Source organism: Callithrix jacchus, chromosome 12, assembly GCF_049354715.1.
Source record: "Callithrix jacchus isolate 240 chromosome 12, calJac240_pri, whole genome shotgun sequence".
Taxonomy (NCBI): Eukaryota; Metazoa; Chordata; class Mammalia; order Primates; family Cebidae; genus Callithrix; species Callithrix jacchus.
Window position 1 is genome coordinate 38,859,720 of NC_133513.1, and position 14,804 is coordinate 38,874,523.

Here is a 14,804-nt window from a genome sequence, read left to right on the forward strand (position 1 = left end):
AAAGATTGTATAGTTGTAGATATGCTGTGTTGCCTCCGATGCCTCTGTTTTGTTCCATTGGTCTATATCTCTGTTTTGGTACCAGTACCATGCTGTTTTGATTACTGTAGCCTTGTAGTATAGTTTGAAATCCAGTGGTGTGATGCCCCCCGCTGTGTTCTTTTTGCTTAGAATTGACTTGGCTATGCGGGCTCTCTATGGGTTCCATATGAAGTTCAAGGTAGTTTTTTCCAGTTCTGTGAAGAAAGTCAATGGTAGCTTGATGGGGATAGCGTTGATTCTGTAAATTACTTTGGGCAGGATAGCCATTTTTATGATATTAATTCTTTCTAACCATGAACATGGAATGTTTCTCCATCTGTTTGTATCCTCTTTTATTTTGCTGAGCAGTGGTTTGTAGTTCTCCTTGAAGAGGTCCCTTACGTTCCTTGTGAGTTGTATTCCTAGGTATTTTATTCTTTTTGTAGCAATTGTGAATGGCAGTTCGTTCTTGATTTGGCTTTCTTTAAGTCTGTTATTGGTGTAGAGGAATGCTTGTGATATTTGCACATTGATTTTATATCCTGAGACTTTGCTGAAGTTGCTTATCAGTTTCAGGAGGTTTTGGGCTGAGGCGATGGGGTCTTCTAGGTATACTATCATGTCGTCTGCAAATAGAGACAATTTGGCTTCCACCTTTGCTATTTGAATACCCTGTATTTCTTTTTCTTGCCTGATTGCTCTGGCTAGAACTTCCAGTACTATATTGAATAGGAGTGGTGAAAGAGGGCATCCTTGTCTAGTGCCAGATTTCAAAGGGAGTGCTTCCAGTTTTTGCCCATTAAGTATGATATTGGCTGTTGGTTTGTCATAAATAGCTTTTATTACTTTGAGATACGTGCCATCGATACCAAGTTTATTGAGGGTTTTTAGCATAAAGGGCTGTTGAATTTTGTCAAATGCCTTCTCTGCGTCAATTGAGATAATCATGTGATTTTTGTTTTTGGTTCTGTTTATGTGGTGAATTACATTTATAGACTTGTGTATGTTGAACCAGCCTTGCATCCCTGGGATGAATCCTACTTGATCATGATGGATAAGTTTTTTGATGTGCCGTTGCAATTGGCTTGCCAGTATTTTATTGAAGATTTTTGCATCTATGTTCATCAAGGATATTGGCCTGAAGTTTTCTTTTCTTGTTGGGTCTCTGCCGGGTTTTGGTAACAGGATGATGTTGGTCTCATAAAATGATTTGGGAAGGATTCCTTCTTTTTGGATTATTTGGAATAGTTTTAGAAGGAATGGTACCAGCTCCTCTTTGTGTGTCTGGTAGAATTCGGCTGTGAACCCATCTGGACCTGGGCTTTTTTTGTGTGGTAGGCTCTTAATTGCAGCCTTGACTTCAGACCGTGTTACTGGTCTATTCATAGTTTCAGCTTCCTCCTGGTTTAGGCTTGGGAGGACACAGGTGTCCAGGAATTTATCCATTTCTTCCAGGTTTACTAGTTTATGTGCATAGAGTTGTTTGTAATATTCTCTGATGATGGTTTGAATTTCTGTGGGATCTGTGGGGATTTCCCGTTGATCGTTTTTTATTGCATCTATTTGGTTGTTCTCTCTTTTCTTTTTTATCAGTCTGGCTAGTGGTCTGTCTATTTTGTTGATCTTTTCAAAAAACCAGCTCTTGGATTTATTGATTTTTTGAAGGGTTGTTTGTGTCTCTATCTCCTTCAGTTCTGCTCTGATCTTAGTTATTTCTTGTCTTCTGCTAGGTTTTGAGTTTTTTTTATCTTGCTCCTCTAGCTCTTTCAGTTTTGATGATAGCGTATCAATTTTAGATTTCTCCACTCTTCTCATATGGGCACTTATTGCTATATATTTTCCTCTAGAGACTGCTTTAAATGTGTCCCAGAGATTCTGGTATGTTGTGTCTTCATTCTCGTTGGTTTCGAAGAACTTCTTTATTTCTGCCTTCATTTCGTTGTTTATCCAGTCAACATTCAGGAGCCAGTTGTTCAGTTTCCATGAAGCTGTGTGGTTCTGGGTTAGTTTCTGAATTCTGAGTTATAACTTGATTGCACTATGGTCTGAGAGACTGTTTGTTATGATTTCAGTTGTTTTCCATTTGCTTAGGAGTGCTTTACTTCCAATTATGTGGTCAAAGTAGGTGTGATGTGGTGCTGAGAAGAATGTATATTCTGTGGTTTTGGGGTGGAGAGTTCTGTAAATGTCTATCAGGTTTGTTTGTTCCAGGTCTGAGTTCAAGCCCTGGATATCCTTGTTAATTTTCTGTCTGGTTGATCTGTCTAATACTGACAGTGGAGTGTTAAAGTCTCCCAATATTATTGTGTGGGAATCTGTCTCTGTAAGTCATTAAGAACTTACCTTATGTATCTGGGTGCTCCTGTATTGGGTCCATATATATTTAGGATCATTAGCTCTTCTTGTTACATCGATCCTTTTACCATTATGTAATGTCCTTCTTTGTCTCTTTTGATCTTTTTTGCTTTAAAGTCTATTTTATCAGAGATGAGAATTGCAACTCCTGCTTTTTTTTGCTCTTCATTTGCTTGTTAAATCTTCCTCCATCCCTTTATTTTGAGCCTTTATGTATCCTTGCATGTGAGATTGATTTCCTGGATATAGCATACTGATGGGTTTTGGTGTTTTATCCAATTTGCCAGTCTGTGTCTTTTGATTGGTGCATTTAGCCCATTTACATTTAGGGTTAATATTGTTATGTGTGAATTTGATACTGCCATTTTGATGCTAGCTGGCTGTTTTGCCTGTCAGTTGATGTAGATTCTTCTTTTTGTTGATGCTCTTTAGCATTTAGTGTGTTTTTGGAATGGCTGGTACTGGTTGTTCCTTTCTATGTGTAGTGCCTCTTTCAGGAGCTCTTGTAAAGCAGGCCTGGTGGTGACAAAATCTCTGAGTACTTGCTTGTTCTCAAAGGATTTTATTTTTCCTTCACTTATGAAGCTCAGTTTGGCTGGCTATGTAATTCTGGGTTGAAAGTTCTTTTCTTTAAGGATGTTGAATATTGGCCCCCACTCTCTTCTGGCTTGTAGAGTTTCTGCTGAGAGATCTGCTGTGAGTCTGATGGGCTTCCCTTTGTGAGTGACCCGACCTTTCTCTCTGGCTGCCCTTAGTATTTTCTCCTTCATTTCAACCCTAGTGAATCTGATAATTATGTGCCTTGGGGTTGCTCTTCTTACGGAGTATCTTTATGGTGTTCTCTGTATTTCCTGGATTTGAGTGTTGGCCTGCCTTGCTAGGTTGGGGAAATTTACCTGAATAATATCCTGAAGAGTATTTTCCAGCTTGAATTCGTTCTTTTTGTCACCTTCTGGTGCACCTATCAAACGTAGGTTAGGTCTCTTCACATAGTCCCACATTTCTTCGAGAGTTTGTTCATTCCTTTTTGCGTTTTTTTCTCTAATCTTGGTTTCTCGTTTTATTTCATTGAGTTGATCTTTAACTTCTGATATTCTTTCTTCTGCTTGGTCACTTCGGCTGTTGAAACTTGTGCCTGCTTCGTGAAGTTCTCGTGTTGTGTTTTCCAACTCCTTCAGTTCATTCATATTCCTCTCTAAGTTATCCATTCTTGTTATCATTTCCTCGAATCTTTTTTCAAAACTTTTTTGAAGGTTCTTAGTTTCTTTGCATTGATTTAGAACATGTTCTTTTAGCTCACAGAAGTTTCTCATTACCCACCTTCTGAAGTCTAATTCCATCATTTCGTCACAGTCATTCTCCGTCCAGCTTTGTCCCTTGCTGGTTAGGAGTTTTGGTCCTTTGTAGGAGGCGAGGTGTTCTGGTTTCAGGTGTTTTTCTCCTTTTTGCGCTGGTTTCTTCCCATCTTTGTGGATTTATCCACCTGTCGTCTGAGTAGTTGCTGACTTTTCGATTGGGTCTCTGAGTGGACGCCCAGATTGTTGATGATGAGGTATTTCTGTTACTTGGTTTTCCTTCTACCAATCTAGCCCCTGCACTGTACGACTGCTGAGGTCCACTCCAAGTTCTGCTTGTCTGGGGTACACCTGTAGCAGCTGCGGAACAGTGAGGGATGCTACCAGTTTCTTCTTCTGCTATCTTTGTCCCAGAATGATGCCCACCAAATGTCAGTCTGATCAGTTCTTTTTGTGGTGACTCTTTGGATATACAGGGGTCAGGGAGCTGCTTGAGGAGACGGTCTGTACTTTATAGGAGCTCAAGTGCTGAGCTGTGAGCTCCGTTGTTCATTCAGGGCTGTTAGGCTGCTGCGTTTAAGTCTGCTGCAGCAGAGCTTATAAAACCTCTTTTTTTCCTCAGATGCTGTGTCTCGGGGAGTTGGGGCTTTCTTTATGAGTGTCCATTGCACTTTCCTGCCCAGCTAGGAGGCAGTCTAATCACTATTTGCCTGCCGAGGCTCCACCCTGCTGCCATGGGCTCCACCCTGCGGCAGAGTCTCATTTTAATGGCGGGTTGCCTCGGCAACGGCAGGCTGCATCAGCAACGGCAGGCTGCATCAGCAATGGGAGTGTACCTCAGTAGGGGCGGATTGCCTCGGTAATGGCGGACGCCCCTTCCCCCACCGAGCTGCACCGTCCTGGGTTCAGCTGTGCCCCCAGTGAAACTCTCCACCCAGAGTGTTTCGAATCGCCATTTTTTTTTGTCCCTGTGGGGGTGAAACCCACTGCTCCTGCTCACCTGGCTCCCTGCCTCAGAGCAGCTTTCTTTTTTTTTTTTTTTTTTTTATGTTGAACGGTTGGCTCTCTCCCAGGTGTTTCAGTCACCTGCTGTTAGGGCACAGGGATCTGTGTGATTTCCCGTGCAGCGACCCACTGCGCTGGCTCAAATGCTGCTTCCCAGGAATCTCCTGGTCTGGCTCACTGTCCAAGTCCTGTTTAATCAGATGGATATGCTAATCTGCCCCTCCAAATCTCAGAGTGCCGCTGTGCTGCGGCGCCAGCCGAAATGGCTGCACCAGCCAAAGCAGCTGCGCTGGTGTCCCGTGTCTCTCCTACACCTGGGAATTTCCCCATTCTGTGGGCAACAAAGATCCGTCTGGAAATGCGGCTTTGACTTACCCTCTGCGCATTCACTGAGAGCTGCAATCCTGAGTTGTTCTTACCGCGCCATCTTGAATCCTGGGTGCCAGTCATTTTTTTTAAGGAGCATTTCAGATGTATACAAAAATAAAATAGGGGCCAGGTGCGGTGGCTCACACTTACAACCCCAACACTTTGGGAGGCCAAGGCAGGTGGATCACAAGGTCAAGAGATCAAGACCAGCCTGGTCAACATGGTGAAACCCTGTCTCTACTAAAAATACAAAGTTAGTTGGACATGGTGGCTCACGCCTATAGTCCCAGCTACTTGGGAGGCTGTGGCAGGAGAATTGCTTGAACTCAGGAGGTGGAGGTTGCAGTGAGCCGAGATTGCGCCATTGCACTCCAGCCTGGGTAACAAGCGATACTCCATCTAAAAATAAATAAATAAATAAAATAGAGTAATGAACTTCCCTGTACCCATCACCCATCTTCAGTATTGCAGGCTCACACCTGTTATCCCAGCACTTTGGGAGGCTGAAACAGATAGATCACCTGTGGTTAGGAATTTGAGACCAGCCTGGCCAACATGGTGCAACCCCATTTTTACTAAAAATATAAAAATTAGCCAAGCGTGGTGGCACGTGCCTGTAGTCCTAGTTACTCAGGAGGTTGAGGTGGGAGAATTGCTTATATCTGGGAGGTGAAAGTTTTGGTAAGCTGAGATTATTCCACTGCACTCTAGCCTGGGTGACAGAGTGAGACTCTATGGCAAAAATATATATATATATATATTTATATGTGAGGAACATAGGATTATGAGGATATTTCCTTTTTTCTATTTAGGTTTTGGAGTGGTGTACTTATTGAAAAATTGCCTATTAATTAAAGTTTCATGTCTGAGACTTTTCATATAAATTTTGACTTCTTTTATTAAAGAGGATTGTTAGTAACTTTTCAAAATTTTATTAGGATATAACTAGGTTTAGACCAATGGAGAAAACGGAGTAGCTTGTGGTATTTCTTATATTCATTGATTAGTGATTGATTACTTTTTAAAAGCTGTTTGCTCTGAATTCTTTGAGAAAGATCTGTAGAAATATTTTCTTTTATTGAAATAACACTGGTTTTCTCATTTTGTGAGCTACAAATGAGTTCACAGTTTAATTCAAAGTTCAGTAGTCAATATTTAGTACTTTCTATATGTCAGGGGTCTTAGTCATATGTAAATATGTCTTATAAACATTAGAGCACATTTAACAGATGTATGTCGTTAATCAGGTATTCAAAGAAAGAAGAAATAAGTAAATATCTCTTTTCTATTTGTATGTTTGTAGATTTAAATAATTTATAAGGTTTTGATGTTTGGAACATTTAGTTTCTTTATTTTAGTAGCTTGTCCATGTTTCTATTTATCGAGAGAAGAAAAAAAGCCTCTTCACAGTCATTATGATGAGGTTGCAGTTATTACTGTCCTCCAAGGTTAGGGCTGATGTATTGTAGGTCACAGGGACAGGATAGGACTTTGTATCATGAGATTCATGAGGTCAGTGACCATGTCTGTTACTGTTTACTGTTTTGTCATATTCTGGCACATAATAGTTTGTCAGGTATTTATTTACCATCCAATCGAATGAATGAACAGATCTATAATTTAAAGAGAGGAGATAGGCAAAATAGAAGTATAATTTTGAAATTTACTATATCAATTCTGACTGAAATATATATATACAGCCAATTCGTGGGACTGGAATAAAAAGTTGCTACACACACACACACACATACACACACACACACACACACACACACACACACTAGATCAAGACTCGCTGCATGTAATTGTCTGCAGACTATCCAGTAGAGGGCAGGGTTTTACTTGTGAGGGAATTTAATACAGCTTTTTTTTTACCATCATGTAAATGCTTACCTTCCTTATAAACATTATTATCATCAAAATAAGTAATATGTTTATTTTTCTTTAATTGTTATAGAATATTTGACCAATGGCTCCTGCTTTTCTTAAAGTTAAGAAATGATGCACATTTTAAAATAACTTTTCCCTACTTGCATCCCAGTTTGTATTGTGCAGGTTATAAGGTCATGGTGACATTTTAGATTATGCATTCCATCTCAAATAGTAGTTGAGTTGCTTATGTTCTCAAATGACCTTTTTAGGTTATCTTATGTGTTTCCAAAGCAGCATTAGACATAGGTCTGGAGTGTTGACAGTTGTGAAGAAGTATAGTGCAATAATGCTTCATCAGATAAATAAGCAATATCGTAAAGCTTGTCAGCAGAGCACCACAGCAGTCACTCGTGTCAGTTTGAAAAGACAAGGATGTGTACCCAAAGGAGACGTGTCAGCCTGCTAAGGCACTTAAGGTTTAATATCTTTAGGTTTAACATGTTTGAATAGGCACTTCTCTCTGTCCTTCCCACTAAGCACAGCAAAAAACACAGGACCTTGTATGTAAAACAAACATAAGACTCTGAAAGGTAGAAGACCACTGACCAGCTAGGGACTAGGAGAGTGCATGGTATCACGGTAATACCAGTAAAGACCTAATGGGGAGCTTGAACTCTTACCCCAACCCAGCACTATCAGGGTACCTCCCCTACTTTCTACTTTGGGTACTAAAGGCTGATTGGGGAACATGAATTTTTACCCTCAGTTGCTAGTAATGAAGTAACTGTCCCATTCTCCTGCTGGCACAGTGTCATAGAAGGCCTGCTGTGGCTGAAGATTTAAATAAGATACAAACATTCATAGTACCCCAAATATCCAAATTTCAATTTAAAGCCACTCGTAACCAGAAAAGAATCAGGAAAATCTCAACTGAAATGAAAAATGAACGTCAATACACACCAACCCCAAGAGAACACAGGCGTTAGAATTATCTGATGATGATTTTAAAGTAGCCACCACAAGAAAGCTGAGCAATTATAAGCATGCTTGAAACAAATGAAAAAGTAGAAAGTCCCAGAAAAGAAAAAAAAAAGCTATCAGAAGAAACCTAATGAAAATTTTAGAACTGAAAAATGTAATAACTTAATTTTTAAAATGGAATAGACAGGTTTTATTTAGAATGAGGGTGATAGAGGAAGGAATTGGTGAACTTGGAAAAATTAAGAAAAATTACTCAGTCTGAACAGCTATGAGAAAATAGATGTTAATCAAAACCCATAATTCAGATATAATATTTGTGTCATCATGTGGACAGAAAGAGAGGGGAAAGAGGGTAGGACTGAAAAAATTTCAAAAAAAATGGATGAAAATTTGGTAAAAGTCATGAATCTATGATTTCAAGAAGCTGACCGAACCATAAGTAGAATAAACCCAAAGAAATTCATGCCAAGACATACTATAGTCACATTTCTTAAAACCAAAGGCAAAGAAAAAATCTTGTAACAGCAGGAGAGAAATGACACAAAACCTGTACAGAAAAACAGTTTGAATGACAGTGGATTTCTCATCAGCAAACATGGAGACCAGAAAGAAGTGGCAGAAATTTTTGAGGACTAGGGAAATAACTGTCAACCCAGAATTCCATATCCAATCAAAATATAGTTTGAACAGAAAGGAAGGGAAAACCACAATGCTCTTAGGTGAAGGAAAAGAGAACTTGTCATCAGTAGACCTACCATAAAATAATGTCTAAAGAAATTTCCTGAAACAGGAAAGAAATTATAAAAGAAAGGAATAGTGAACATAAAGAAAGAAGAAAGAACAATATAAAGTGTAAAAATATAGTAAATGTAACAAACTTTTTAAAAACTTTTTTGAACGTTGTAAATTGTGTTTGACTTTTTGCACTGTTTTCAATTGTAAAAGTCTAGTGTAGTTATCAATGTATGTAGAAGAAATATTGAAGACATTTATATTATAAATGGAGAGGAGTAAAGGAACTTAAAGGAAGGTAAAGTCTATACTGGAACTGATGAAATGTTGACACCAGTAAATGTTGATAAGTTATAGGTAATGCAGTCCTTCAGCAGCCACTTTAAAAAGAATCTATTCAAAGAGATGCAGTCAAAAACATTTTAGATAAACAAAAATGGAATTTTAAAAGATGTTTAAGTAACCCATAGGAGGAAGGGAAAATAAAACTGATAAAAGCAATAAAATGAAATAACAGATTTAAGTTTCAACATATCAAAGACTACATTAAACATAAATGACCTAAATTCATCTATTAAAAGACAGTGAGTTTTAAAGATGACACAGTGTGCTGTTTACAGGAAGTAATTTCAGACAACAATGTAGGTGAGTTGAGAGTAAAAGGTAGCTTTATTTATGCTAATACAAAACTGAAAACAACCAAAGTGCTTCTCAGTGATGAATTGCTAGACAAACTGTTATATTCATACCGTGGAATACTACTTAGTAATGAGAAGGAATGAACTATTGATACTTGTAGTAATTTTAATGGCTCTTAAGGGCATTAAGATGTATCTTTAAAAAGTCAATTTCAAAGGACTCATGTTTCCATTTATGTAACATGGCAAAATTTTTGAGATGGAAAAGAAATTAGTGGTTGTTAGGTGTTGAATAGTGAGAGGAAGGAAGCTGAGTGTGACTATATATGGGTGGTACAAGATCTTTGTTGTAGTGACATAGTTCTGTATCTTGATTTTGGTGGCAGTTCCACAAATGTACATGTGATAAAATGGCATAGAATGACACACACACATTGAACTGGTATTCCTGATTTTTAGTGTGTTATAGTAATCTAAAATATAACCATTGAGAGAAACTGGGTGAGAGGTATACTGTACCTCTGTAGTATTTTTGTAACATCCTGTAAATCTATAATTAGTTCAGAATAAAGAGTTTTAAAAAGTAACAAGACGGCTTTGCAGATGCTGCTGCCGCCGGGAGCCTTGTAGTATCAGCCATGGTCAACCCCACTGTGTTCTTTGACATTGCCGTCAACAGCGAGCCCTTGGGCCGCATCTCCTTTGAGCGCTTTGCAGATGAGATTCCAAAGACAGCAGAAAACTTTTGTGCTCTGAGCACTGGAAAGGATTTGGTTATAAGGGTTCCTGCTTTCACAGAATTATTCCAGGGTTTATGTGTCAGGGTGGTGACTTCACATGCCGTAATGGCACTGGTGGCAAGTCCATCTGTGGGGAGAAATTCGATGATGAGAACTTCGTCCTAAAGCATACAGGTCCTGGCATCTTGTCCATGGCAAATGCTGGACCCAACACAAATGGTTCCCAGTTTTTCATCTGCACTGCCAAGACTGGATGGCAAGCATGTGGTCTTTGGCAAGGTGAAAGACATGATGAGTATTGTAGATGCTAGGGAGCACTTTGGGTCCAGGAATGGCAAGACCAGCAAGAAGATTACCATTGCTGACTGTGGACAGCTCTAATAAGTTTGGCTTACATTTTATCTTAACCACCAGACCATTCCTTCTGTAGCTCAGGAGAGTACCCCTCCACCCCATTTGTATCCTAGAATCTGTGCTTTCGCTGCAGTTCCCTTTGGGTTCCATGTTTTCCTTGTTCCCTTCCTTGCCTAGCTGGATTGCAGAGTTAAGTTTATGATTATGAAATAAAGACTAAATAACAACAACAACAACAACAAAAGTAAAAAGGCCTGTAGTCCTAGCTACTCAGAAGATTGAGGCAGGAAGATTTTTTGAGCCCAGGAGTTCAAGGATACAGTGAGCTATGGTCATCCCACAGCACTCCAGCCTGGGCAACAGAGGAAGACCCTGTCTCTATTTGGCTGGGGGGGGAAGATGAATTATAAGCAGGAAGAGTTTGAATTCTTTTTTCTTCTTTTGAAACAGTCTTGCTTTGTCACCCAGGCTAGAATGCAGTGATACCATCTCAACTCACTGCAGTGCAACCTCCACCTCCCAGGTTCAGGTGATTCTCCTGCCTCAGCCTCCTGAGTAGCCAGGATTATAGGTGCGTGCCACCACACCTGGCTAATTTTTTGTATTTTTAGTAGAGATGGTGTTTCACCGTGTTAGCCAGGATGGTCTGGATCTCCTTACCTTGTGATCCGCCCACCTCAGCCTCCCAACATGCTAGGATTACAGGCTGAGCCACTGTGCCTGGCCAAGTTTGAATATTTTAAACAAATGCATTAATATATTGTACACATATTCAGGTATAGAGAATCCAGTATCTTTAGTGTGTACTTAAAATCATCAAATGTGAATATATGAATATATGATTTTTTTAAAATTTAGTTTTGAGTTAAAGAGGCAGATTATAAAGAGGGAGCCATTTGACTACTCTAAACTCTTAGTGTTTTACCTTTCTTTTAAAAAAAGAAATCTACTTTAGAAGATGAGGATTTAGCTATTATTCTCATCTTCCTCACTACCATAAATGCAAACTTCATTTCTGCCTCCCCATTTTCTCACTATGGTTTTTATATTTATTTCAATTACATCAATATTCTGTTTTTTCAGTTGGATAGTATAAACACTATTCATACCTGGGCTGTGATTGGTTTTCCTCTCTTGTTCAACTTTTTGTTTTCTCCAGAATTAATAATTGTCTTTTGTTTACTTACTTAATTTTCTATATGCTTATGATTAATTGAATTCCCAACTCCCTGAATTGTAAATGTCTTTCTGTTCATTCTGAATATGTTTACTCACTATCTTAATTTAAAAAAAGGAAGTAAACATAGGTTGGGTTTTAGAATTTTGGTATAAGGAAAATTCTTAGTGTTAGAATTTACCAGCAAAATCAGAGCAAATACTCTTTGTTACTTTTTCTATTTACACACATACCCTGTCCAGCTACAGATAAGCAAATGGTTTACCCTTACTTCAGCTTAGTTGCTGATTTTTGTCAGGAGTCTGTTTCTTCATCGATTCCAAACACTGGTCACATAGAGAAGTAGGAAGAGCTGTGGCATAGAGATGAGAACACTTAGATTCTTGTTCTGAGTTAGGTTTTTTTTTTTTTTGAGACGGAGTTTTGCTCTTCTTAACCCAGGCTGGAGTGCAATGGCACGATCTTGGCTCACGGCAACCTCCGCCTCCTGGTTCAGGCAATTCTCCTGCCTCAGCCTCCAGAGTAGCTGGGATTACAGGCATGTGCCACCATGCCCAGCTAATTTTCTGAGTTAGTTTTAATTGACCTCAATGTAGGATCATCAGGTAACCTCCTTGGCCTTAGTTTTCTTTTCTCTATAATAGTGACAAGATCAGACTAGATTATAACTGAGGTCTCTTCCAGTTAAAATGTGATTTCAAATAGATAAAGTATTTACTTAAATCCTGACAGTATATGTAGTATCTTTAAATTAAGAATGTTGTCATTTCCACTACTTTTATTTTTTTAACTTTTATTTTTTGAGACAGAATCTCACTCTGTTGCCAGGTGCCAGGCTGGAGTGCAGTGGCCTGATCTCGGCTAACTGCAACCTCCGCCTCCTGGGTTCAAGCAATTCCCCTGCCTCAGCCTCCCAAGTAGCTGGGACTACAGGCACGCGCCACCATGCCCAGCTAATTTTTGTATTTTTAGTAGAGACAGGATTTCACTGTGTTGGCCAGGATGGTCTCTATCTCTTGACCTTGTGATCCGCCTGCCTTGGCCTCCTAGAGTGCTGGATTTACATGCATGAGCTACCACAGCTGGCCCATTTCCACTTTTTTTTTTTTTTTTTTTTTTTTGAGACAGAGTCTTGCTCTGTCGCCAGGCACCAGGCTGGCGTGCAGTGGCAATCTCGGCTCACTGCAACCTCCGCCTCCCGGGTTCAAGCAATTCTCCTGCCTCAGCCTCCTGAGTAGCTGAAACTACAGGCGCACACCACCATGCCCAGCTAATTTTTGCATTTTTAATAGAGACGGTTTCACCATGTTGGCCAGGATGGTCTCCATTTCTTGACCTCGTGATCCGCCCACCTCCGCCTCCCAGGGTGTTGGGATTACAGGCGTGAGCCACTGTGCCCGGCCATTTCCACTACTTTTAAAGAAATACCCTGATGTTTAGAAAGAAATTAGATTAACTGTAATCCCAGCACTTTGGGAGGCCAAGGCGGGTGGATCACGAGGTCAAGAGATCGAGACCATCCTGGTCAACATGGTGAAACCCCGTCTCTACTAAAAATACAAAAACTTAGCTGGGCATGGTGGCGCGTGCCTGTAGTTTCAGCTACTCAGGAGGCTGAGGCAGGAGAATTGCTTGAACCCGGGAGGCGGAGGTTGCAGTGAGCCGAGATTGCCACTGCACTCCAGCCTGGGTAACAAGAGCAAAACTCCGTCTCAAAAAAAAAAAGGAAAGAAAGAAATTAGATTAAAAGGTGTTGTAGAGATGGGAAATTTTACAAAAGACAAAATGGGCCATACATGGCATGTTTGTTGTGCTTCAAATTATGATATGAGAATTGTGGTTTTCATTTTCCAAGGGTGTCTATTCGAGAAATTCTAAGACCATCAGAAACCTCATTGTTTATTACCCAATGGATTAGATTTGACCCATAGAGTATTCTCTGAAGTAACTAATGTGGCTCTTATGGAGATTTCTTCAATTGTAGACTTGAAGCTAGATGGATATATGGCAGCTTCTAAAAGAGTCCTTGGTGGTCTAGCAGTTTTTAGTTGATAGAACCGAGGACAGAATGTACTGTTTTCTATTTGCAAGTGTTTTACTTTATTGTAAATGTTGTGTGAGGGGTATTTGATATTTGGGATACTTGAATTTTTTTTCAGAGGGCATGAAGGTGAATTACCTTAATGCCAGATGTACATTTGGAAATGAATTTGTAAGTTTATTTGTATACACCTGTTGACATACCTTTACATACGTTTGGTGATGCTGATAGTGTGCCACTTTACAGGATTCCATGAAAAGCAGATGTGTAATGTCATTTCATAACAAACATATTCATTAGTTATTATATTTACTGGTTATTATTATTCACATAAGTTATTTTATTGGTTTTCAGGTACTTGAAGAAGCAGAAGCTCAACATTTATATCAGTCCATTTTGCCTGATATGGTGAAAATTGCACTCTGTCTGCCAAATATTTGCACCCAGGTTAGTGGATGTAGCTTCCTCAGTAGCTTCCTTGAGACTGACAGTCGAATTTTTTTAAAACTTGAATGGCCAAGGTCACAGAGAGAGAGAGAGAGAGAGAGAGAGAGAGAGAGATAGGAAATGGGAAACAGTTTTTGCCAAAGAGTATGGTAATTTTGCTATGTTAAGGAAAAGGTTAGAGGGTAGAGAGTGCTATAAAAGCAGCATTCCATTCCTCGGCTTCTGTTTACACTGGAAGCTTGTTTAATCAGACTTTTTTTCTTTGTTTAAACAACTTCTAACTTAAAAAAATACCCATTATTTCAAAACATACTAATGGATTTGGAATATCCTATTTTCAAAATGGCTTAATACTACCCACTCCTTCCTCACCCTCCCCAAAGTGTTGTATTCTATAACAAATGAGTTAATGACACTTTCTTAACTTTTTTTTTTGGAGACAGAGTCTTACTCTGTCACCCAGGCTGGAGTACAGTGGCATAATCTCGGCTCACTGCATCCTCCACCTCCAGGTTCAAGCAATTCTCCTGCCTCAGCCACCCAAGTGATTACAGCCATGTGCCACCACACCCGGCTTTTTTTTTTTTTTTTTTTTTTTGGAGTACAGTGGCACAAATCTTGCTTCACTGCAACTTCTGCCTCCTGGGTTCAAGCAATTCTCGTCCCTCAGCTGTGACTGGGATTACAGGCATGCACCACCATACCTGGCTACTTTTTGTATTTTTAGTGGAGATAGAGTTTCACCATGTTGGCCAGGCTGGTCTCGAACTCCTGACT

The 14,804-nt window shown here is 39.6% G+C and overlaps 1 protein-coding gene and 1 pseudogene across 11 annotated transcripts in view; both read left to right on the plus strand.

Moving 5' to 3' along the window:
* PARG (poly(ADP-ribose) glycohydrolase) overlaps positions 1 to 14,804 on the plus strand; it is a 118,911-nt gene that overhangs the window by 42,062 nt on the left and 62,045 nt on the right. For 9 of the 11 annotated variants that reach the window (XM_002756113.7, XM_009009545.5, XM_017978908.4 and 6 more), the window contains one exon: positions 13,935 to 14,027. The exons of the other annotated variants lie outside the window; for them this stretch is intronic. In XM_002756113.7, coding sequence (XP_002756159.2) covers positions 13,935 to 14,027 — 93 coding nt within the window. The remainder of the gene's footprint in view (positions 1 to 13,934; positions 14,028 to 14,804) is intronic. 11 annotated transcript variants of the gene reach the window in all.
* Positions 9,770 to 10,531, plus strand: LOC144578638 (peptidyl-prolyl cis-trans isomerase A pseudogene; annotated as a pseudogene).